The following is a 26,678-nucleotide window of genomic DNA, read 5'->3' as shown; positions in this document are numbered from 1 at the left end:
ACTCAGGCAACGGTAAGGGTTACTTAATCTGTTTTTCACTCCAAAGAATTGTACTGGCTTTATCTACAATAAATCAAGCACTAACTCCATACCACTACATTATTTTTAGGTCTATAGATGATTTATAATTTAATTTATATCCATCATTAGCTGCAATATCTAACTGTAGTTTAAAGAATAACAAATATGATGCAACCTAATAAGCTGCTTTAGTCTGATTAGAAGGAGCCTGATTATTGTTTTTAATTTTTCACACCTGTGTAGGGGGAAAAACCCCCAATGTTCCGGTCTGAACTGTGAGTCAGCCCATGTGTTGTGGGTCTTTATGAGAAGACACCTGCAGCACCCAGCCTCTCCAGTCAGCTTTGTGTAAAAGCCTTGGGACTGTGCGGGGAGTGCCAGAGGCCCAGACCCAGGTTTGGCCCAGAGGGCTGCAACTATCACTCCAGTCCATGGGGTTGCCTTTGGCCTTGCTAACTGTTCCATGAAATGGGCCCCAGGAACAGTGCAAACCTCACAGAAACAGGCCGTTCACTGTTAGCCAACAGTGCTCTCTTTGTGTGAAAATTGTCAAAGCTGGGCCTTTTCTACATTGGTCCTGCCTTTCTTTTTAGCCTCAGCTGTGTGCAAACAAAGATGGCTTAACGGTTTGCATGATGTTAGCTAGCTAGCTTGCTACGCATATTAGTGTTTGTGTCAGTGAGAGCCATGGAGTTTCCTGTGTTCTGCAGGTGGGCCCACAATGTCTAATTAAAGAAGTTGAGAGAAGCTTATTTGCACAACTTATCACCCTGACTACAAAGCCAGATTTCTCTATATTTTCTAAAAGAGTATCAGCATATGATAGCGGTTTATTTGGACAGTGGTATTCATGTAGTCCATGCTTTTATGGAATGGTTTTTATTCTCGGCGCTCAAAATGTATGTATGCTGTTTAAAATTTGCAGAAAAAGGTGACTTCTGTTATATGGTAAATGTACTAGAATTACATAGCAACACATTAACAAATATGGCCTTGGGACCTCTTGATCAGAAGCCAAGCCATCTACCACCTGTGCCACGGCCCTATTACTATTCATGTTAATGAATAATATAACACTATAATCACTTGTAATTTTCCTCAACTCTTCTCATTTTAAACTGGTTGCAAAATGAAGAAAAATGGGATTTGATCATATAGTAGCTAGGTTGTTGCGAGTCTTAAGGACTCGGCAGCCTATTATGCCACACTGAGAATTTTACAACCTTAGGTCAGAGCTTGGGTTAGACTGTGATTCCAGCTTTAGCTTCAACCTTAAAAGCACCTCACCTCATTCCGTACCATCAGCTGCTGGAACAATCCTTTACACACACAATTCTCTCATTTACAAAGACCACAATTTCGACTCATTTCTTAAACGTGGCTGGGAATGGTACGCTGTGGTCCGGGCAACCAGGATGAATTAGTGTGCAACCACACCTCAGCAAAGCACATCAAGCCATTTGCAGCATCATGCCAGTCTAGAACGCTGGCTCTCGCTTCAGTTTCAAAAATAAAAAAGTTACAAAATAAAAGCCAGTGTAGAAAAACAGTACTTTAACTCTGTAGACTTTTCTAGGCAACAGAGAGTAACTTACTAAGCAGAATAAAAACAAAAAAAACACACAATTGGTGCTTGACAGAATCTCAAAATATGCATTAAATGTTGATTATGTGGTTAAAATACTTCATTAAGTCAACCCAGTGCTGATTTCCTATCAGCTGCCTACAAGAATTATTCACGATCACATCTGAACTCAGCACCTGAATAAGGTGAATCGTCAATAAAGCAGCTTTTTTCTCTTTTTTAACATTTGGATGTAATGAAAAAGCAATAGCACTTCGTTAAACCACATTTTATTTTATGTATTTGTTCCCAAGGTTGCTTTCTTTCTTTGTATGCATGCTGAGCCAAGGTAACTCAATTTCTGTAGCAAAGCCAAATACTTTCTGCAGAACTCATGCTTCTAAACTTAGTTTTATTTGTGTTGTGACCAGCACACCTTGCACACACAAGGCAATAAACAGATTTGCAGCCCATCAACAAGTATCCTAATCTCAGTTACCTTCACACCTTGCCCCGCTGTTCAATAAAAACTTTAGATAGTAATGGGATGCCCCAGGCACTGAAGATTTATTATCCCTTAGCCCACACTTTGCAGCAGACTGAGCTTTGTGTTGATGGTAAGGCCACTGTTTACTACTTCTGAGGAACAGATGACACAAACCTAAGGGAGTCAAAGTCATTTACAGTTAGGTAAATTCCCTGCTGAGAGGCCCTGTTAAAGGTTTCTTCCACAGACCTTGCTGGGAAATATTTGCAATGGTTTCCATCCAGATCTGGGTCACTCGGGTCCACATTCACTGCACAGGTGAGCTGGAGCAGGTTTGTTTGGCAATGCTCATTGGCTGTTCTTTCCTTTCCCCGGTGCTCAGAAAGCAGCACCATAAACAGCTTGCGACAACAAGGGATGCTTTTGTCCAGTTTACCACGGCCAAATGACACCACTAAGTTTCCTTGAGCCAATGTTGTCCAGGTCTTCCAGGCCAGTCCCTGGGAGCTCACGGAGCTGCTGCAGACCCATCAAATGAAAGCAAAAAAAAGAGTGAGAGGCCTCAGGAGAATAGGCAACACTGTCAGCCGGCTGTTCTGCTAAAGCATGCAGATGAAAACAACCTCTTTCACATGGAGTGTACTTTGGCTTGGAAGGCTATAATCATGGATGATTAGTCTAAGAACTCAATTCCGAGTGAGGACTATTCCTTATTCCTGTCACGCTGTCAGATATTATATTTACCTACAAGATTTCACAACCGTCCGCATGCATCAACAGAGGTTTAACTGATCCATGTAAATTAGGTTCTTACGCAAATTCATTACTTTTTTCAATTTGGAAGCATTTCCACAACAGACATTTATTTATGTAAGCAATTATATTCAAGTCTTTTCATGATTTAAACTTAGCTCTAAGTGCTTTGTGAGTCTAACAAAATATAGAATGTGGTAGAAAACTGCTTTAGCAAGATGGACAAAAGCAACAGGTAAAACGGATGTACAATTCAACGATTCTTCATCATTGTTGCATCCTTGGTGGATAAAACAGGCCATCCAATTTTTATAATTATATATATATCCATTTCCAAGCTGCTGGAGCCAATTCCATTGCAGTAATGAGTTTACTAGTAAAGGGCTAACCCACTTAACACAACAAGTCCCATCATGACGATGCCAAAAGCCATTTGTCCAACAGTAATGCTGCACTGTTATAGAGGGGATCATAAGAACTTAACCCTTAGACTTACTGTTATAATGGTTTGGAAGACGGAGTCAAGCTTTAGGGTTGCTGGTCAGATGCACAAGAAACCTTGATGTGTGCAGTATTTGGCCAGATCTGAAAAAGAGAGAGGTTTGTAATTACCATATCAAATCTCTCCTTTGTTAAACAAAAAAATCATTAATTTTGAACACCAATATATTAATTACAGAATCAGAGAGACAACCCAGATACCCACACTTCTCCAACACAAACTAATTTACAGTATCTACAATCTGTTCATTTCCTTCTTTAATCTATCTATGTATATATATATATATATATCCAGAATTTTCTAATTTCATATTTGAACTTGCAACCAGTGTTGTTTTTTTTCCATGCAGTTTACTTTGTAACTTGTTACTCAACTTCTCTCTCTGAGTCAAGTGGAATTACTTCATGATTTGTTTTTAATCAAATAATTACCCTGAACAGTTTTTCTCCAATATCCTCACTCTGTAACAGAAGCATCTACGTGTCGCCTGCCTTGTTTCTTTTCCTCAACCTTAGCTTATCCTAAACCTCTATTTGTTTCCATTGCTCATTTTTAGGCCAGAAATACAGCAGTGGTAATTGTACAGAAATGCAGGCCGCATATTTCTGGATCCAAACAGCAAGGTTTACCATTGCATATTTTTATCATGAAAAGCCAACATGAAATTGTCACAGGGTGGTGTGGTGGGAGAGGACCCAAATGCAGAGTAGAAAGGAGGCAGCAGGCAGGAGTAGCGTTCATAAACCCAGTCCATAATTATTACAAAAATCCAAAACACAAAACCTGGCTTCACTGAGGAATCTGTCACATCACACAAGTTGGGAAACAACGACCAAACAAACCCACAATGACCTAGCACTTCTAAAAGGAAGGGAGCTAATCAGGGAGACCCACCTGTGTAGGAGTGGGAGGAGCTACACAATCACAGTGTGAAGACACACAAGAATCCATACCAACAGAAAAAGGTAAATCGAAGGCCAATACACTAGCAGAACACATTAGAGAGAACATATCAAAGACTTAAAACGGAAACAGAAACTAAATAAAAAGCCAACTGAAAAAGGACCCCACCAGGGCCTTAACAGACAACCCCAGATCATAACAGAAATAGGACAGCCATGAGCAGCTGCTCGTCTAATTTTCTCTAAGCATGTACAAATAGGACGGCCCACACTGACCATAAAAGTGGAGTGGAGGTTTTGCTCAACGCGGCACTTTTGTCTGACCAAAGGCACAGGGACTCCTTCCACAGAACAAACAAATCACAAAAGAAAAGAGAAGTAAAAACACACACGGTCCCCTCTCACACGATAGCTTGAAATACAGGAAAAAACTGACAGCGGACTAATTTCAGGAAAACTGCGACGGTATTCTACATATTTGAGAGTTCTTCTTGATTAGTTTTAATGTATCGAGTTCAAGTCAAGTGCAATTTCTTTCAGGGGAGTGCACTCAACACTGTGCAATATAAATGTGCTTTGTTTAACATATGCTTGTGAAATGTTTTTATTTACAGAGTCAAGGTCACTGACTGTCAGAACATAAATACATCAAGCCCTTATGTATATATTTTTTCAACAAATTCTCAGGGTTGTTTCCCACCTTCAGAGCAGCACCAATGTGGCCCCTGTTCGTTCTCCATACATTTTATAGCTCCATGGAAAATTTTATTTGCTCTAGAGCCATTTGCTCTGGAAACTGTTTGAGTCTCCGATGCTTGTGGAAGTCAAGGCAACATGCATGTGCTTGAGAACACGTGCGTACGTGAACACTGTGATTCACAACCGCACGCCATGCACACTTAGGTATGTTTGAATGGGGTTCCCCTTTAGACTTCAAACACTAGACTAGGTGCTAATGAACTGAATCTTGACAGGGTTTGCTTTCCGTGCGCAGAGACCCAACCCATAATGGATCCATTCACAAGATCTCAGCATTGGAAAGTGTTGGTAAAGTAATCCCGCTAGAGTTTATGTGACCTTTTCTAACTCTCAGTACGACTTTTCTCCCCATGGTCCATTAAGACTTGGCCAAAAACAACACTGACCCCATCAGCTGATATAGGTAGAGGCTACCTATATTTGCATGATTCAAAATGGCACCCATTCACAACCGGTTAGCAAACTGATGTGGTGTGTAAAATGAAAACAACGCCCTATGTACCTCTAAGATCAGTCACTTGAAGCTATAGTATCAATGGCAGTTTTTTTCTTGTTGCTATGCAACACAAGATGTGGCTGGTTGGCAGTGAAATTATTTGCACCAGAGTTATTTTAACTTTGATTGACCACTTTGACTTTGTTCATTGTACCATGACAACTCCAATAGAAATCATAGCATTTAAAATCCTTCTTTTCGTACCCTAACTTTGGTAGCTTCACATTGGACCAGGGATGTCAGCTGCTTCAAACTTTCAGTCACACCTACTGAAAATGATGGATAAAGTATGGACAAAAGCCTCAGCAGAAGGAAACTTTAAAGTCATCAGGTTGAACTTTTTAAAGATGTCATATATGTGTCTTTCTTTTCTTTTTTCTAACTTTAAATGAGCCATGCCTCTGCCTCTAGCAAATATTCACCATCCCTCTGCATGTCTGTGTTCATATCTTTTATACATCTGGAAAGTAATGAAATACTGTCACTGTCATGGAATGTGATATCTTGTGATGTAAGTTGTAATACAGTAGCCACAGAAACACATTTTTCAAACATACAATAAGTATCATATTTCAAACCGTAGTTTAGAAATGTTTCTTCCAATAGTAATGCTTGGAATGCATTGAGTACTTGTATTTATGGCTACCTGCCCTGACACCATAAAAAGCTTTATTTCTGTCAGATGTTTGAAAGCATTGAGAGATGAAATAATACAAATCCGTCTTAACTGTTGTGTATAAAAGGCATGACCTTGTGTGTATTACCTTTTGTAAAACAAGAGAAAAACATAAAACATTTCAAATATATAGACATTTAAAAGATAAACAGCAAATTCTTAAAAGACAATATAATATCTAGGTTTTTATTGCTAGATTTTGCATTGTGCCCCCTTATCGCTCCATACAGAGATAAGATGGTGGCATTTGTCTTAAAGCCGATATCCGGAGGATGAAAAGAGAGAGTAAGTTCAAAAGCGAATGTCTCCATGTTCCTCCCTAAGCCAGTCCACTTCCCCTCCAGCCTCTGCCAATCTACCAGAAGCCAAGCCTTCACTTTTGTGCTTGCGCATCGCGGAACATAACAACAATGTTTAACACACCAACACACGTGTAGTATTGTTTTTCACTTATGGTAGCTTGATTAAAACATGTTTATTACCTGTCCATGAGAAATGTCGCCAAATCAGGGTCCGTTCGGAATCCTTTTAAAAGCTGCAAGTCCCTCCACCTTTGAAAAGCAGCTCTGAGATAAATTCTGTTGCGGTCACAAAGACTTTCATCCGCAAGCTTTGTACCCGGACTTTTCTTTTGTTTTTTAGTAGAAGCTTTGGAGTTTCGGAGCGCTCCTCCATGACGCTATGCTGCTCAGAGTGATACCTGTTTGCTGTAGTGACGCGCGGCCTTGTTTTCGTGCACAGTTTACACACGCGCATTCACTTTGATTGACAGTCTTCGCTACAGGAAGTCGAAGCCTATTGGCTGGGCGATCGCGGCGCAATTTTATATTTGTTTCGGGGTCTATAGGACGAAGGCGGGACTTACAGTATATGCATTGATGTATATGAATGACCAACGGCAGTAGACCACTAGTAGACTAGTTAAGTATTTTTTCGCATTTCAAAAAAATGATACATAAACACAGATTTCTCAGAAACTCCGGATATCAGCTTTAACAGACTCATCATTACAAGAAACAGTGAATGCTCAAAGAAAAAGAGAAGAGGAATTTTATCAAACCAGAAACATGAGAATAAAAAATGATATTTCATGCGTTTCCAAACAATTTTTGCAGATTAATATTATTTCTTTTTCTATCTTGCTTTCTGTGATATGTTTACAAATGCTGACATTTAACAAACCAATATATTATCTTTAACTTCATATTTAGACGCTCGCAGAAACATATAGAAATCCTATTATTATGATTCCAATCAAGACGAAGCGATTTAGAATAAATGACTATTTAAAACAAGGCTCAAAACTATATTTCTTTATCGGCGTTTCAGGCAGAAAAGAAAATCTGAGCTAGAACGAAAAAGGCCATAAGGCAGCTGAACCTTTGTTACTCTGAGCCTTGAATTGTCAAGGGTCTCGCTTCTAGTGGTGTTTCTCCTGACCCCTTAGCACTGATCCCACGGGGTGAAAGGTAGCTGGATTGGAGAGACTGTGGTTTCCAAGCGGATGCAGAAAGTCTGCGTTCAATGGGAATTTACGAAGTGAGAAGACCTTTGAACAGTGTGAAACATGAACAGTCTGAATCAATGTGAAGTCGTGATTCAGAGCTTCTAAGGTGATGAGGTAAGTTCATTTCTGCTTCCTTCTTAGCTCTTCGTCAATCCCACCTTCCCACTACATGCCTAAAAGGGACCCCCCCCCCCCCAACTTCAGCTCTCCTCATCCCCCAAAAACATAAGTCTTGGCTGCATGAATGGAGCATTGTGATGCGACTCCGTCACGGCAGTGAATGTTTTCACTTCCATTTGATCCGTCGGCGAGGCTGCTAATTGGGTAAGCGTGTTCCCAGGTCACCAGGAGGTTTCTCTTTCCATAAATTTAGAAAGCCGAAGAGGGCTTCTACAGATGTTGTTTCCCACCAGCTTCCAAGTAGGTTCAGGCAAACTTCAGCCAGTACATGTGATTTATTGTATTCAAACCCACAGTTTAAAAGTTTTCCTTCTCTTTCTCTCGTCATCACTTTAAAAAAAAAAAAACACTTTTTATCATTCCACCAGACAAGTAGCATTTAGATTTTCCCCATTTCTTTAGCCTGGACACTGGGTCAACATCAGAACTACAGGATGTTAAGATGATGTAGCCTATTTAAGCCTAAAAGCTTCAAACAGTGCTATTTTCCTTGAGTTGTCACAACAAGGGCATAGTTTATGAGACTTAAGGTTATTTGTTTTTGTCATGGAAAATATATCCTGGCATTTGCATAAGGCTCAAGTAAGATGTGCAATCCAGCTACAATGGAGAGTATGACGGACTGGCAGGCTTGTTTGGTCCCTCCAAGTCCGAACGATCATGTAACTTACCGGAGAAAGTGCCTTTCACTTCTCAAACCTTCAGTTAAAAAAATATAAAATTATTTAGTTATTATTTTATGTTAATTCATGTGATGGTCTAAAATCCATATAAAAAGCAACATAGCCCTAAACCATTAATTTGGTTTAACCTCTAAATGGAGGAAACAATTTAATGTGTAGACTTAAAAGTAAGGCTTGTATTATCTGTTTTGCTTTATTTATTTATATTTATTCAGTCTTTCAGCATAGTCTTTAATCTCGTATGCACATAGCCACTCAAAAGAAACAGAGTCCCTAAATTTTAATAAAATCCAAAACTAATTTCAAAACCACTGATAATGCCTAAGTGTAATGTTCTGAAGAGATTGATAATAATTGTTACAGTTGATGTCTTCTGACTTTAGGAAACCTGTATCTCTAATGTAATTGTGTGTCAGCTGTTCATCGTGCAGCTGACAATGTTCACGGTTTGGTTCATAAACATACAAATTTCACAAAAAAAAAAAAAAAAATGCATTATGAATGCTTGAATTCATACTCTCATGCTGTGAGGCAGTGAAGCCACAATAAGATGGTGAGGACACTTAAAAATATAAAATTAACATTAATCCAAGAAAGTAGTAGAGTTTGATTTGGTTAGCTACATGCTAACATAGTACGGTACACAATTTAAACCTAATAACTCGTGTGTGATATTGAGTATTGATGAGTGATTGCCATTTAAAGGCTTCTGTGGTAATTAGTTCCAACCCAATGTTTTTCCATTTGATTTTTTGCTAGTCAAAATTGCACACCTTTCAGTTCATGTTTAATAAAGTGAACTGCACATTTGTAAACTCTTTTCTTCAATGTAGACTTATGACATGACCATGTTCTTTTGTCTTGTTTTATTGTTGTTTTCTGTCATTTTAAGGAGGAAACATAATTATAATATATACTTGACACCCAAATGTAGATCATAAGCTTGATTTGATCATCCCAACATTATTGGTAAAAAAATCTAGTGCATGTGCTTTTAACAAACAAAACAAACTTCAGCATGAACTGACGCAAACATTTCTGATCAGGATAGTATGCTGGCGCCACTAAGTGGCAGAAAAATATACTGTTAGGGTTCAACTGAAAAATTATGTAGTTTTTTAAGAAGTGTTTGATAAAAGTGAAACGTGTTGATTGTTTAAATAACAATAACAACAAACAAACAAAACAGGGGATGTCATAGCAATGCAATTATTGACAGAAACAATGAAATCAAACTCACCATGAGTAGTTTTTCCCTGAAAGATGCTTTTCCAGGTTGAAGTATTTGTAAAAAATTTCTGAAAAAGTATGACAGGATAAGGCTACTGAAGATGGTATATTTAGCACAGCAGATTCTATGCGTTGTACCTTTGATGGACTGTCAACATGGTCATGGTGTACCACTCTTTCAACACTTTGTAAGCTTAAATTATGCCCTAGAGCAGTGGTTCCCAACCAGGGGTACTTGAACACATTGTAGGGGGTACTTGGAAACATTAATGAATCTAGTTCCATCATGCTGAGTCAATTTTAAGCCTATTTCAGGCACTGTACATGATCATCCAACATATTTTCTACCCATTGACAATAAATGGCATTAATGGAATAAACAATATTGTGGCCTTGATATCCAACTAAATTGTACTAATATGTTATGCACATTACTAAAAATTGAGGTAAATACAATCTCTAATGGACAACATTTATTATTTAGTGTGCGGTAAAGGTACAGGTTGACATTTTCAAGCAGTAGGAGATTTCAGAGGCCAACATGTTAACATGTAAATAAAACAAGAAATGTTACTAAATTGGAGTGATGAAGGGGTCCTCCTAATCTGAAGAGAGGCCTCGGGGGGTACATGAAACAAAAAAGGTTGGGAAACACTGCCCTAGAGCAGTGATTCTCAACTGGTGGGTCGGGACCCAAAAGTGGGTCGAGGACCAGTACTAGGTGGGTCGCGGACAGCTGGTCAAAAATAAATAAAAAAAATAAAGTCTCTCATGTTGGACTTGTCTTTTATTTTGAAATAAACTTTTTTTTGACAGGCATGCTGTGAAATGCATGTTGCACATGAAAATATATAGACTTATGTTTTTAAAAAGATTATGTATGTGTGTGTTTTCAACAGCTATTTTTGAAAAACAAAACTTGGTCTGAAGAATTCTAAAAAAAAAAAAAAAAAAGTGGGTCGCGAATTAATGCCCGTGGGAAAATGTGGGTACCAGGCTGAAACCAGTTGAGAACCCCTGCCTTAGAGTGTATGTACGGTATATACGTTTTAAGTTTGTATTTCTTTTTTGATCTTCAATTAATATTTTAATTTGTATTTTAATATAGCCCCGCGACCCTGTAAAACAGGAGCAAGTGAGTTTGAAAATGAATGGATTTTAATATAAAATTTTTATGTACTTTGTTTATATATTAGTTCTCATATATCAAAGTTGAATTGTTGTTTTTAATCAATGTGGCAGAATAAAAACAGTCTGGTGAAAAATACTGTGGTTAATTGGCAACAGTTCTACATTGTATAATAATATTTGCAAGACGCTGATTCTGATGTGCACATTGCAAGGCCAAGGCGCAGAGAAGAACACAGCATACACACACGTGTTTTTTTGATTTATTGTCACCAATATTCATGGATATATTTTCATATGTCTGGTGGTGCAGCTACATCGAGTACCTAAGATCAATGTTAGCTTTCGGACAAATGTGTTTTATAAAATATGAATTTTAGAAGGTTCTCCAATGTATGTTATTTTCTTTTAATGTCCCCTTCCCAATGTTCAAGATTCATTTTGTAGTCAGAAAGTGTAAATACTCAGTGATAAGATGCAGGAACATTAATAATAAAGTTTGATTTCATTCAGATTGAACTTGATAAAATTGACTAGATTACAAAATGACTCAATGTGAATAATCTGTATTTAATTTATCTGCTCTGTTTATATTTGATATCCCCATGATGTTATATTTTAGAATTCTTTATGTTCAATTCCATCTGCTAAAAGTAACCAGAAGGTGGCAGGCTTCACAAAATAGATCACATGATAGAAAAAATGACTATATAACAGATAAATTAGAAAAATAGCACCCATCACTGTAATTCATGTGAGTTTGGAGTTGCAGTAAAAATTGGGACGAAAGAAGACTAAGTCAAGTGATACATGTTGTTAAGGAAAAACCATTGAATTTGTTTTTCTTTTTTAAATGATCTTTTCATTTTGTTTAAACTATTTAACATAAATATTGTTGCACTCCAAGTCAGCTGAGATAACCTTCATCCCATAACCAAGAATAACAACAACATTCATAGAAGATGGGTATGAAGGTAGATTATTATTTTTTTTTAATTATTATTAAATTAAAAAAAAAATCAGAGAAAAAAAAAAAAACCTGTTCAAATACAAATGAATATTTGACACCCAAAAAAAAAAAAAATTGCATTTGAACACGTTCTTATATGATTGAAAATGTGATTTATTTTTAAATTCAAGTACATTTTGTTGATTGAAAATACTTTTTTTTTTAAACTGAAGCGACTTTTTTGATCTAATAATAAAGACACATCTAACCTCCATAGATGAATACGTGAACCATTGCTCGACATTTAATTTAAACAAGTCCTAGCATTTATTTTTAGTTTCTCTAAATTGAAGATGACAGTAGATCAGTATGTAATTGTTTGGTCTGGGAAGTTTATTGTTTTGTTTTTGAAAAAATAGCAATAACAGTAGACTAGACATTTGAATATCATGTGCAATACTGTCTGACATTATTGCAAGCAAACACAGCTTTTAACCCAGTATTTATTCGTCTAAAAACTCAACTTCTAATACAAAACTTTGACTACTGTATTAGTATTATGCTATGAAGAAGCTGCAATTAATAAAACATTATTGTCAGTGTTATTCGGTTTACCTTTCCGAAGCCATTGTCGTTGATGTGGAGGTAAACAGAAAATGACTGATATTAATTGCTTTCACCTGCGCATGTGCGATTTGTTCGCTACCGAATTAATTCAATTCAATTCAACTTTATTTGTATAGCGCAACAATAACAACAATAGCGAACTCGGTGCTGCTCAAATATCACATTTCGCCGTAGTGTCGTAAATAATGGGTTTCCAATAAGAACAATTAGTAAAGAAACACAAAATGTACACATTTTCCAGGTCGAACTTTTACGCCACGTTAGCTCACATACCGACATTAGCTTGAGACGTCTCAAAGTTGCCAGATACGTTTTATAATTTCCCGCCGAATAAATTGTAAATTCCACAAATACACATTTGTTTCGTTCTTCCTTCATTTTCTCATGAATCACCAGCTGTTCATTTTTTATCTGACAACTAATTACTATTTGACTGCCAAGCCTACCTTTGTGTTTCCCTGAATACTGTAGTCCAACTATACAATGTTTATTGAATTGTTTGTCAAGTCTTCTTCGCAAAAATAGTGGTGTGTTAAGTTTTGAGCGCCTTTACAAAAAGTAACAACTCAAAACGAAAAATTCGATAAGTGCGGATCACATTTTGATGCTGTTACTGAAATAGGACACCCCGATCTGGCAACCCAGTTCCCCACCAACGTGTGGTCTACCTGCGTGGGCTGGGCGTGGTTTCTTTACAAGACTTCATACCTGGTCCAGTGCAGTTCTCTGGAAAATCCTAATGAAAATAGTTGACTGTACTATTGATCAAGGTAAGAAAAACTGATTTTCTATCATTAGTTTATTTGGATTTGTACTGTTTTTCCATTATTTTCGCTTAGAATGAAGAAAGTTGTATTCTGTGTGGGCTTCATTTACTGTTAAAACTCATTCTTGGTTCTGTTTTGCTTTTTCAAATTTTTTTATTTTATTTTTTATTGCAAGTGATACTTTGTACAGCTATTAGTTTAAAGTAATAGGGCAAACCACAATAATGGATGCTGCTATGGAACTTGTCCTGTATTCTGCTGAATGTGGAGTCATTTATGATGTACCTGGGTGCCATTCTAAGGAGAAATCTTTCAATAATTTTCATATATATATATATATATATATATATATATATATATTTAAAGTCTTGTGTCTACAAGTAACCATTATTTTGAGCTATATTTTTGTGCAGGTTATGTCAAGTCTTATGTTATGAAGTGTGAGGTGGGAGCAGCACAAGGAAAGACAAAAGGTGCTCATTAAATCACGCCTTCCGGCAAAAGACTTCTGCACAGTGGAGGTACACTTCCACTGGGTTGGCCGGGTCAAGTGGAAAAACAAGTAGATGTAATTGTGGATCATTTTCCAGTCCGGTTTGTTTCAAAGTTTGTGTATTCAGCGCTAACTCAGCACTATTCTAGTGTTCAGACAGGAAAGATCATTCCAGCGCGAGGCGATTATAGTGTTGTAGATCCCTCCTGAGCCAGATTCTTGTCCCTGCTTGCCACACATTCCATAGCTGAACCCTTCCTTCCCCTCCCCCTCCCCTCATCTTTCCTACCTTCATTACATCTTACATTAAGTCACATTAATTTGAATATCTATGTATTACATATTGATGTGTTCCAAACTAGGTGGTTGTCTTGTTTTTTGTGGGTTTTTTTTTTGCCCTTATCTGTTCAGATATCTCAAATTTGACACTAGAAACAAGTTGTCTAAGGTCCAAGTCCAATATATTCACACATAACCAAAAATCTGTTAGCCAACTTTTAGTTGTTGAGAAACATAATCCACTGACTCATCCCGCCGTCGCAGACGTTTCCTAATGCTCGAAAACAAAAAGAGATTAACTTATTTATTTTACAGACATCCAAGCTTGTTTTTCTCATCAACGTGTGTTTCTCGTGGTCCTTTGTGATACTGATATCTAAACGTTGAAGTACTACATGGACAAACTCCCTTTGCCTCTGTCTCGGTTACAACAGGGCCATGATCACAGCCGCAGAGTATGGAGAGACTTCGTGGGAGCTCTCTGTGCAAATTGATCAGAAAGACGGGGATGAATCCATGAAGTTTAAGCTGAGGGTGAAGGGGGACTTGCACATTGGTGGCCTCATGCTGAAGCTGGTGGAAAAAATCAGTAAGTATCTGTAGTCAGTGGGTAGCAGGCGACTCCTTAAGTGTGGGTGGAATTAAATGGCATAAACTAGACTTCAATGTTTCCCAACAACTTGCTTTTTATTCCCCGGCAGCAACAACAGTAGGCCTTGTTATTTACGCTACCACACCTATGTGTGCCCTACATTCTTCAGCTCTGCTCTGCCATTGTTGTCTCACCATTCATTGAATTGTTTGGCCTCGGGGGGCAAAGATCAGCCAGGATCTTATCACAGATTACTTTACAATCCACAATAAACACAGTCACAAATGTAACTGAAATGAAGGCACTCCATGCAGGTGGTTTAAGAATATGCAACAACCATAGGAACCTCCTTCAAAATAAGAGTCACAGGTGTGCATCAGTAGTTTATTTATTGGCAGTGGCTATTCGTACGGTTGCCATGTCAATATACTGACATTCTATCCGTACGCAGTGACTAAGATTAAAACTAACCGTAAACCTTTACCTTACCCTAAAAATTGTTGCGATATAGGGTTATAACCTAACCCTAAACCTAACGCTAATAAGCTACGTACGTGTACTTTGATAAACGTACCAATAGCACCAAGGGTTGTCCGTACCAATAGACACTTTCTTTATTTTTTGTCTGCAGAGGCTCCTCAGGACTGGTCGGATCATGCTCTATGGTGGGAACAGAGGAAATGCTGGCTACTGAAGACCCACTGGACCCTGGACAAGTATGGGATTCAGGTAATACAGATGTCGGGAACCAAATTATATGAAATGATAGTAGATGTTAGCCACAATTTAATTCAGAATTTCCCAGATTTTTTATTTCTAATACATTAAGAGATTACAAACAAATCGCTGCTTTTTAGAAACAATCTTGCTGATATATTAAACTTTATTCTGATAGCAGAAGTTGCAGTTCATCAATTGTTTAAGTACGGCAATAATGGTTTGTTGGCAGTTCCTGAATTTTTTTTTTTTTTACATTTATTTAGTAATCAAGCAGATTTTTTAAACAAGTTTTTTTTCTGTTTTTTAACAGAAAACAGGTTTTGTATTTAGCTTTTGATTGCACGTCTACGAGCTCAATCTAGGGCTTTTATTGTGGAGGGTTTGGAAACTGCTTAAAGCTCTGTGTGTGGGCAGTGATAAAGAGAGTTAAGTTATCGGTTCAAGTTGGTAAAAGTCATTGTATTTATTCAAATGCATTTTATACATTCTTCTGTTTGTCACACATGAAGCTGTACCAATAATAAGAAAGATGTGATCAGCATTAATATACTGTATTTCAGCTGTGATTTGCTCTATAGGCAGATGCTGATCTGCGTTACACGCCTCAGCACAAACCACTGTTGCTGCAGCTTCCCAACATGAAGACCGTCAAAATGACCGTCAGCTTCTCCAGCGTGGTCTTTAAAGCAGTGGCAGAGATCTGCAGAGTACTCAGTGAGTGAACGTCCAAAATCCACACGCCCTTTCCCAACACGGCAAATGACATATGCTGCCCTTCCATTGATCGTAGACATTAGAAGATCAGAGGAGCTGTCACTCCTGAAGCCTCCAGATGATCCTTCCAAGAAGAAGAAGAAGAAAGACAAGAACTCGCCACATGAGGACCTCTGGGATATTGATTTACTTAGTGGAGGGACGAGTGGAACAGGTGCTTTAAATGTCACAAAAAGTGGAGAGGACAAGCTCTAGTGTTGGTGTAAAATAATTGTATTTTATATATCAATTTGATCAACTACATTTTTAATTTAAATTACTGCATTAAAAAAAAAATCAGATAAGTCAGCTATATATTTATTAAAGAACAGTAAATATGAACAGTGTACTAATAGTAGGAAATTGCACTTGTTGCTCAGATTATCTCAAACTATTTTCTTAACCCTCCTATTATCCTTGGAGTCAATTTGACACCATTCCATGTTTATCATTAATAGAATAACAGTTGACTTCTTATTTTTGCTTCATATTTCATGACTTTTCCTAATTTGATGGGTGCAATTGATTAAGCATAAAAACATCAATCGATATGATTAATTCTGTGAGAGTCATGAATGTGCACCCCAAATTACATAAGATTTGGATGAAACATTTTCAAGATACACTAACTCTAAAACTGAAAGTTTGACCTGATGGTGGCGCGAGAGATAAGATCATATCATCACCATAACCTATAGGGTTCATACTGTAGTGGTCATTAATGTTGTCAGTAAATTTGAGAAAATTTGGATGAAAGTTGTTCAAGATGAATTCATTCTAATTTAAAAGTTTGGCCTGATGGTGGCGCTAGAGAACAGGTCGAGGTTATTTATGTGTTCAACATATAAACAAAGTGGCCGACTCAACAATTTTCTGAAAATCATTTTCTGGAGGCAAATATCCCTGGGGTCAGCTTGACCCCATGGGTAAAATGTGTTAGTAAGATTTGAGGTTAAAAGAGATCATCAGTTTTTCAACTTCAGTGTTCTCTACTAGAGGTGTCCCGACCCGATATTGATATCGGATATCAGCCAGAAAACGAATATCGGCCTTTATCGGACTGCATCTAAAATCACCGATATAAGCTCTCCGATAAAATTTGCTGCTCCAGCACTTCTATCTAGAGATGTCCCAATACAACTCTTTCACTTCCGATTTGATACCGATATTGCAGCCTTGTGTTTCGGTCGATACCGATATTGATCCAGTCAGCAACAGTATTTTACTTTGTTGGAGTGTGAACCATAGTCATCTATAGATAGAAGTGCTGGAGCGGAAAATTTTATATCGTTGATTTTAGATGCTGTCCGATAAAATCCGATATTCATTTTCTGGCTGATATTGAACCAATATCCGATATCAATATCGGATCGGGACACCTCTACTTCTATCCAACCTACTGTTGCTGACTATTGTTCTCTGTTTGAGTAACATCACTTGATCAAGCCTTTTCTAACATTCCACACTAAAAAACAAGTAATAAAAGTACGTATGATTCGTACTGATATTGCATCGGATCAATATCGGTATCGACCAATATGCAAGGCTGCAATATCGGTATCATATATAGAAGTGCTGAAGAAGAACATTTCATCGGAGAGCTTATATCGGAGATTTTAGATGCAGTCCGATAAAATCCGATATTCATTTTCTGGCTGATATTGGGCCGATATCAATATCGGATTGATACACCTCTAGTAGTGAACACTTAAATTGAAAAACCGATGATGTCTTTTAACCCTCTTATTCACCTCAACTATTACTAACACATTTTACCCATGAGGTCAATCTGACCCCAGGGATATTTGCCTCCAGAAAATGATTTTCGGAAAATTGTTGACCAAGTTTTTGAGTCGGCCACTTTGTTTATTCGTTGAATACATAAATAACCCCTTGATAATGAAACCTCGACCTGTTCTCTAGCGCCACCATCAGGCCAAACTTTCAAATTAGAATTAATTTGAATAGATTTCATCCAAATCTTCTCAACAATAATGACCACAGGAGTATGAACTCTATTGGCATATATGATTCGTGCCGATGTCGTCTTGGATCTATATCGGTATCGGCTGCAATATTGGTATTATATCGAAACTGAAAAAGTTGTATCGGGACATCCCTATTCTTACAGTCAGCAACTCTCAAGCCAATAGACATTCATTTTAAATCGTCAAAAACAGGGTTTTTGTAACTTTTAAACAAGAGAAAGTGAACGTTTTGTTGTATTTTTCTCAAACCAGGTCCAATGTACAGTAAAACCATGACGGCGACCTATGACCCAGAGAATGGGATGCCCATGTCTGCCACCAGCCTTTGGTTTGGTGAAAACCCTTTGGCTGAGAGTCAACCAAACTTACCACCTGCTGAGTTAGCCAAGATTTACCAGCCGCTGTCGCTAGTGGACAAAGCGATCAACCATGCAGGGTGGAAACCAAAAGCTTTTCAGCCAAATTTAACAAAATAAAGTAATGCTGTGTTGATTGAAAATCGAGCTAAAGTGTTTGGATTGTTGGCAGGTGGCTGGACTCATCTCGGTCCCTGATGGAGCAGGATATTCAAGATGATGACAAGCTTTTGCTTCGTTTTAAGTACAATGTCTTCTTTGACCTCAACCCTAAAGTATGAGTCTCAGTGTTGACTTTATCATGCGAAAAATATATATCTGTATATAAGTTGTTTAAGTTTTTTTGTGTTTGTTTCCATCTATTAGTACGATGCTGTCAGGATAACTCAGCTATATGAACAAGCTCGCTGGTCCATCTTGTTGGAGGAAATAGACTGCACTGAGGAGGAAATGCTGATGTTTGCTTCATTGCAGGTGATACTCCACCTGTGACTTTCTAAAATCATCCCAGATTGTGCTCTTTTTTTTTAAATGATTATTTGCAGCTAGAGTTTCTGCATTGCTAACTCCAACTGAGGTGTTACTTTGCTCATTTCTGGCCATTGTTTCTCAATTTGATTATAGTGTAAGGCACAAAAAGTATGCTTTAGACCTGCCAAGAGGAAGCTGACACACTAATGTTATTCTCTGGCCACACAATGCGGATGTTCCACTGATTACCATTCAGCAGGGTAGCAAAAAACCACAGTCATTACAACAGTCAATAACACCTATCATTTGTGTTTTCTGCCTGTTTTTAGTCCTGATGTATAATTTTTCTCCTTTTTTCTACCTAAATGAATTGAAAAAGACAGCAGCATCAGAAATTATAATCAGTCAAATGTATACACTGGAAACTAACAGCTGATAAGCTTTCATATTTGGTCATTGTCGGCTTTTGTTGTCATTTTATATAACTTTGTGCTGTGTTGCCTTTGCTATACATTTTCAAAGGCTTTTATTTAGGGTTTCAAGAGACGGACAGTTACAAAAATGCTCTCTTTAGACCAGGGGTGTCAAACTCATTTTAGTTCAGGAGCCAAATGTGGAGCAGTTTTATCTCAAGTGAGCCACAGATTTGTTGCGGGAAAACGAGTTATTTCAACATTATTGTGCCCTAGTTTGCACTTCTACGTATACATAAAATACCAAAATATGTAAGAAACTGACCATATCCAAGCAATAAGTGACACAAATCAGTCTCAACAGGATCTTCACTTTAAATTTCCTTGATTTTGTGACCAATTTCTATTTAATTTAGGGTAATATTACGTCATAATTTGAGGGAAATCTAAGGATTTTGGAAGAATTTTCAGTTTTTTCATCATTTTAACATTAAAAATGACTGCAATCATGCAATATAAGTAAACTGTGAGCCCCTGTAAATATTGTTAAATTTTATTTACACAGTAATTCATGTTTTCTCTGTCATTTTTACTTTCTCTTGCTGGCCGAATTGGGTGCTCCAAAGGGACTGATTTGGCCACCGGGCCCTGAGTTTGACGCATGTGCTTTAGGTTTTTAATCATTAAACTATTTTTATTTATTTTTACTAACAGTTTTTTGTTTCATGTCCGTGGATAACTTGTGCTCAAGTCTGAAAGCTACGAATATGTGGACAAAAAAAAAAAAAAGGAATATGTGGACAAATGAGTGTTTTCCTTAAAACGTTTGCTGCAATAAACAGCACTTATAAGAGTGGCATTAACATTGTTTATTCTATTTAAAAATTTAGAAATCACAGTGACTCACAGACAGTGTTTCACTCACCTACACATTGTTGCACTTAAAAATCTCCCTCTGACTCATGCCACCTCCTGCTTAACCTATTAAGTCCTCTCAGGGAAGAGAAAGGCAAATCAAAATGAGTAGGAAGTTAAAGTGTCTGTTTGTTGAGTAAAACTTCATTTTCCTCCCCAGTATCACATTTGTAAATTAACTATGTCAAGTGAGCCGTTGGACAAGTCCAATGAACCAGAAATTGATGAAGTAGAAGCTGCTCTTTCCAACCTGGAGGTGACACTGGAATGTGGCCATGCAGATAATATTCTGGTAATTATATATTTCCTTATAACACTCACACGCTGGTGATGATGACATAAATCTAAAGTTTTAGGTTTTTATTCTGTCATAGTAAAACACGTTTTATTTGTTTTAACATATTACGTCACTGGATGACACAAGGTTGGTGTTTGTTTTTTTCCTCCAGGAAGACATTACAGACATTCCAGAGCTGGCAGATACCCTCCGGCTGTTTAGGTAAACCATGACTGCTTTTATCTTAAATAAGCTGTGTTTCATATCAAGGTTTTACAGATTGTATGATGAGGTAATATACGATATTTTTTTGCCAGAAATGGAACCGAAAAAAAGAGAGGAAAGACACAGAAAGGAAATGGGGAAACAGAGAAAGGACTTTTATTTAGGGTTTTGAGAAACGGACAGTTACAAAAATGCTCCCATTAGACCAGGGGTGTCAAACTCATTTTAGTTCAGGGACCAAGTATGGGGGGCACCCCCTTTTCCGGTAATTTCTACATTTATCAGAACATAGTCATGTGATATATCATTTTAAAGGCAATTCAATGTAGATTATGATTTGACGTTGCACAGTTTCATTTGTTTTACTCGGTGGAGCCAAGTCATTCCACTGAATTCTTGAGAACGTGGTAAGGGCTATTTGGCGCGGGTCCGGATGTAGTTCAGCAGAACTTGTTGATAAATGCAGAACATTTGGATTAAGTTCTTCACTTTTATGGGTGTTTTCATAATAATTCTCTCTGCAGTTTTAAAAATGTAGCCTATATTTATCCGTCTGTATGGATTACCTATTAATTTATTCATTTAAATAGATACATAGATAGATAGATAGATAGCTTTTTATTGTCCTTGTATAAGACAAGTCATACAACAAAATTTTACCAGCTTGCAATCGTGTTACAACACATTAAAAAATGACAATAAAATAACAATAAAATCTTTAGATATTTAAGTGCTTTCAATATCTACATACAGTGCAAAGGTACAGCAGTACAAATGCCACATAGTGCAACAGTGCAATGAATGTTTATTGTTTGTATGCTTGCATCGTCCTCTCTCCCATCAGACCCAGGAGGCTGACGCTGCGGCCTTACAAAGAGTACTGGTTTGTATTTAAGGATACTACCATCTCCTACTACAAGAACAAAGAAGCATCGAATGGCGAACCAATCGAACAGTTTCACCTTCGAGGTTAGTTATTTCTTCTTCTTTAAAAAAACAACATACTTTTTAGTCACTTTTAATATGTTTAGTGAGTTTTATCACTTACGACGGGGCGAACAAAGGAACTTCCCTGTTTTGCTTGATTCGAAAATGTTATCAAGTCTTGATTACTGGTTTGAAACTTATATCCCTTAATCTTGTTTTTCGGAGCATTCCGTCCGACCCTGATAGAAATATTTGTGATTGTGAGTTTTAAATTCATCGCTATCTGCAAGGATTCATTTCTAAGTGTAACGGATGAACTGTATTGCAACGGTAGTTGTAGTTTTAGGGAACTCTCTGATAACATCAGCAGGATGTGTGTTCCCCTCCAGGCTGTGAGGTGGTCCCTGATGTCAATGTCACAGACAAGAAGTTTGGCATCAAGCTCCTGCTCCCCGTAGCTGACGGGATGAATGAGGTCTACATCCGATGTGATAATGTAAGGCTTCTCGCTTGTAGTGCAGCGTTTCTCAAATGGGGGTACGTGTACCCCTGGTGGGTACTCAATGGCACAACAGGGGGTACTTGAGAAAAAGAGAGAAAGTGGAAAATTAACTAACAAAAGCATCATTTTTTTTTTTTTATTATTTATAGTTGAAAATTATGATTATAATATTGATAGAAATGATCTTACTTAGAACATGAACTAAAAATACAAAGGTCAGTCTTGGTCCCACGCCAGGCGGGAGACGACTGGAAAAAATAAAAACTACAGAAATAAATCTATTCAGGAGGAAATACTGTTTCATTTCACTTATTTACAAAGCAAGATTCTTTAAAATGTGTGTTATCAATCATTTATCTCAGAGAAAATGGAGAATTTGGATTCAGAAATACGTAGAATTGGAAATAAAAAGTTTGAGAACCACTGTTGTAGTGGGGAGTAGGTCATATTGAATATTTCAGTTTTTTTTTTTTTTTTCAGTTTATTTGTTTGTTTCAGTCCAACAGAAAATATTCAAACATAAATTGCAATGTAGAAATTTATAACAAGACTGAAACAGGCAGAAGCAAAAATGCTTATTTGCCCAACATAAATCATAACATTCAACCTTTCTCAATAATACACACAAATGAAATTCAGTTGTTTTTTTTTTTTTAGATAATGCAAAAAAAAACAAATATATTTTATATCCTTTCTTTTTTCCTTTTTTGTATATAAAAGAAAGTGTGTGTGTGCGTGCGTGCGTGCGTGCGTGTGTTTTTATTTCTTTATCAACAGTATTCCACAAATTAACCCATCTTTGTTTTACTACTATATTGATCTCTTAGGCTGTATTTGCTGGTCTGTAGTATTTTTGAACGCCTTCTGGAAGAGCATTTATTTTTGCTTTGAACATTATCTGTGTTATTTTATAATGTCATAAGGAACGTGTCTTATACGATGTCATGTGGCATTTCCACCGGTGCAGGAAACACAGTACGCCAAGTGGAAAGCTGCTTGTATTCTGGCTTCCAAAGGCAAGACCATGGCCTACAGCTCCTACAAGTCAGAAGTCAAGAACATCCAGTCTTTTTTGCAAATGAAAAGCCTAGCGCCCCCTCCTGGTCAAGCTGCGCCTGACCTCAACGCCATGGACATGAACGCAGAATGCTTCGTTTCTCCACGCTCCGCCAAGAAGCACAAAACCAAACAGGTTTGTTCAAAGGGAGAATCAAAAACACATTATTATTATGAATGTGAGTGTGATTGACAAGCTTTTTCTCTAATTGTGGCTTAAAGCTGACGGCACGAATCCTGGAGGCTCACCAGAACATTGCACGCCTCTCACTCATGGAGGCCAAGATGCGTTTCATCCAAGCCTGGCAGTCACTTCCAGAGTTTGGTATTAACTATTACATCGTCAGGTATGGTTCATGTAGTATGCACAGGGCCCAGTTGTTCAAAAAGGTTTGAAAATCATTTTTTGCAATCTATGATCACGTAATCCATCTTACTTTTGATCCAGTTTTTCAAAGCAACATCGGATTGAATCAATCTGATCCGTATAGAAACATTTCAGTATCACCAAATCTGGATAACCAGTGCTCATCTTTAATTCAAGCCTTTGGAGACCCTGACCAACCTCCTGTGTTCTGCCAGAACCAGCAAACAGCACGTGCAACAAGGGACGCAATAGTTAGACAATATTTCTGATTTGGTTTTGTACAATATTTTTGATTGTGATAAATATACATCAATTAGTGACAGTATTAAATATATTATTTGTGGTCAATATTGACAGCTGTCTGGGGGTTTTATTTTATAAAGCCAAACTCTTTCTACTTTGCTGTAGGCCTATACTGACCTACCTAATCACTGTAGCCTGATGGATGAACCAATTAAATTAGAACCTTATGAATGAATTGGATATCTTGTAGGCCTTACCCTGCATGATCCAAATATAGTATTATTTGATATATTTCTAAAGTTTCATTATATTTTAGGTCTGAAATCCACGCTGAATCCACCCTTCTAATGGGATCAGTTTAATCCAAATTTTTTGAACTAAAAAGTTCTTGAAAAACCTAAACTAAAGGTTTGATCATGATCTAATCAGTTTTTTTCTTTTGAAAAACCCATTTTCAAGATTTGATTCGATCTGTCATCCAGAACCCGAGCTGATTACTTTTGGAAAACCGAGTCCTAGTTACTAGTTTTACATTTGAGCAACAAGGAAATGTTGGGAATGATCATTTGGTAGATCGAAATCACACGTTAGGTACGTGCAAAAAAAAAAAGGTTTCAAGAAAGTGTTGCAGTCCTCAGTAGAGCAAGGCTGGTTTTTAGATCACAGATCACTGTATATTCTTTACTGTTCTCTGGTGCTGCCATATCTCACATACTGCACAGAAATGTGGGGAAATAAATACAAAACAAATTTACACTCAATAGTTAAACTTCAAAAGAGAGCAATACGCTATATACATAATGCCAGATATTTATATCCTACAAATTCAAATTCAAAGACCTTCATTTTTTCATTAGGAACTTCAGTTTCAGTTACATCCCGACCGACATAAAGACAATAACATATCACACGAGGGACAGGTGTGAGAATAGATAAGGTGTTTTGAGACGGGCTAGCCATAACATGACTGCCAGCCTCACTGTTCCTCGTCAATTCGATCAGTAATCCAATAGTGTGGCCAACAAACTATCCACTCCTCTTAAAGTTCCAGAATCCATCTGAGAGAGTTCGGAGAGTTTGGCTCCTTTCGTCGATGACTGCGCCTTCCAATGGTGCTGCCAACGTAAACCAATCAGGAGAAGACTCGATATCATAAACCCATTGTTTCCTAAGTCAAAGTTACTCAAATTGGCCGATTTTGTTGTTTTTCAAACTCTTCAAGTTGTATTTAAGGCCAAGAATAAATGATTACCTGAAAACGTTCAAAAGCTCTTGAGAGGGGAGGAGCTTACAAACTAAGATATAAAATTAGTTTTAGGTCTGTGAATGGAGGGAACAAAGAGAAGCTTGTCTATATCAGTATGTGGAATAACAGTAACAGTTTACCCATGGAAGTTAAAGAGTGTACAGATGTCAATCAATTTAAAAGAAAATATAAAGAAAATATTTTTACGTTGTATGACAATTTTGAAAGTGTGTAATGTGTTTTTGTTTGTGTATTTAATCAAAATCTAATAACGATTTGACAAAATGTATTAACAGCAGCAATGGCTGGAAATAATGTATTATTTGTAACTGTAATATAGGAAAAGGGGGTGGGACTAACAAGTTTATACTTCCCACCCACCCCCTTTGGAACACAAAGAGTATGTGTATGCAGTAATATATGTAATTGTTTTGTTTTGTCTGCATCAAATCTTTCACTTATTGTAATATTGATTTTATTCTATTATTGCATTTGTTCGAATTAAAGCAGTATATTATATCACAGATGATTCTTTATATGTTGAAGGTTCAAGGGCAGCAAGAAGGATGAAATTTTGGGGATTTCCTACAACCGCCTGATTCGTATCGACATGTCCTCTGGCTTGCCTGTCACCACGTGGAGGTTTGCCAACATGAAGCAGTGGAACGTAAATTGGGAAATAAGACAGGTATGTCATTTTTCAGTCAATCATTATCTTTTGAAGTTTTCACAGCAGAGAAATGACTAACGTGTATCCTGTTTGGGATTCCAGGTGACAATTGAATTTGACCAGAATGTAACAATAGCCTTTTGCTGTTTGAGCTGTGACTGCAAAGTGGTGCACGAGTTCATCGGTGGCTACATCTTCCTGTCAACACGATCTAAAGACCAGAACGAAACACTAGATGAAGAACTGTTTCATAAACTTACAGGAGGCCAAGAGTGAACGCTATAGTTTGATACCGGCTCCTTTAAGGGAATCTTTCTTTTATTTCTAGATGCGTTAACGTCAAAGGACATGTTGTCACTTTCAGTAGTCAGATAAACAGTAATCTAGAAGTAAGTGGGTGTAACTTTGGATGCTGAATGGAGACATTTCCATCAAGCACCATCAGTTTTTATACAGTGTGTGAATAGTTAGTCAAATTTACTCTGCTCCAGAAGAAGTGTTCATGTAAATATACAGGTATATTTTGTCTCTTCAAATTTGGACAGTTTTTGTAAGAAGGTTTTTTTTTTTTTTTTTTTTTTCCAAAGGTCTTTTTATTGAAAGACAATAAGAGAAAATAGCTTTTACTGTACAGGAAAATATTTTTGATAAGAAGCCTGTTTCACCCTTGATCATTTCCTTAAAGAAATGTGAGATTTTACACTCACAAATTGTGTCCTTTAAATTTAAGGTTTTAATTGTCTTAATAACAGGAAAATAACCCATTAAACTACTATGGCTAATGTCCTATGCATGATTATAAAATGGAAGTCCATTTTTAATATTTTTTCCATTCAATGATACACACTCGGACAATATTTTAAATCATGATTGGGGTTTATGAATTCATTCATTTTGACTTCTTTTCAGAAACACTGGTGACTTTGAAAACACAGTGAAGGATTATTTTATTCT

The 26,678-nt window shown here is 37.2% G+C and overlaps 1 protein-coding gene and 1 long non-coding RNA gene across 3 annotated transcripts; one reads left to right on the top strand and one right to left on the bottom strand.

The window, feature by feature from the left end:
• Positions 1-2,061: 2,061 nt before the first annotated feature.
• LOC114458018 (uncharacterized) lies at positions 2,062-12,539 on the bottom strand. The gene is made up of 4 exons (XR_003672984.1): positions 12,453-12,539; positions 9,771-9,828; positions 3,322-3,410; positions 2,062-2,591 (listed from the first exon to the last, which is right to left on the bottom strand). It is a non-coding gene; the product is annotated as an uncharacterized LOC114458018 (long non-coding RNA).
• Positions 12,540-13,128: 589 nt separating this feature from the next.
• On the top strand, positions 13,129-26,553 carry fermt1 (FERM domain containing kindlin 1). Of its 2 annotated transcripts, XM_028439815.1 has the most exons (17): positions 13,171-13,234; positions 13,645-13,752; positions 14,438-14,592; positions 15,227-15,324; positions 15,894-16,029; positions 16,106-16,243; positions 18,309-18,492; positions 18,585-18,687; positions 18,779-18,886; positions 20,372-20,503; positions 20,661-20,710; positions 21,558-21,682; positions 22,030-22,136; positions 23,110-23,334; positions 23,421-23,545; positions 25,601-25,742; positions 25,827-26,553. In XM_028439815.1, exons 3-17 carry the CDS (start codon positions 14,442-14,444, stop codon positions 25,998-26,000), a joined length of 1,998 nt encoding a protein of 665 aa, XP_028295616.1. In that variant the 5' UTR covers positions 13,171-13,234; positions 13,645-13,752; positions 14,438-14,441; the 3' UTR covers positions 26,001-26,553. The 2 variants fall into 2 exon arrangements, with proteins under 2 accessions (XP_028295615.1, XP_028295616.1); XM_028439814.1 differs by lacking the exon at positions 13,645-13,752 and having other exon boundaries at positions 13,129-13,234.
• The last annotated feature ends 125 nt before the right edge of the window (positions 26,554-26,678 follow it).

This window comes from Gouania willdenowi, chromosome 24 (genome assembly GCF_900634775.1).
Source record: "Gouania willdenowi chromosome 24, fGouWil2.1, whole genome shotgun sequence".
NCBI classification, from domain to species: domain Eukaryota; kingdom Metazoa; phylum Chordata; class Actinopteri; order Blenniiformes; family Gobiesocidae; genus Gouania; species Gouania willdenowi.
The sequence above is the reverse complement of the archived record's forward strand: the minus strand, read 5'-3'. Positions and strand labels throughout refer to the sequence as shown.

Coding starts and splice junctions, on each gene's coding strand:
- fermt1 (XM_028439814.1), top strand. CDS start 14,442: ATGATCACAGCCGCAGAGTATGGAGAGACTTCGTGGGAGCTCTCTGTG. Junction 20,504..20,660: donor GCCATGCAGATAATATTCTG/GTAATTATATAT, acceptor TTTTTCCTCCAG/GAAGACATTACAGACATTCC. Junction 25,743..25,826: donor TAAATTGGGAAATAAGACAG/GTATGTCATTTT, acceptor TTGGGATTCCAG/GTGACAATTGAATTTGACCA.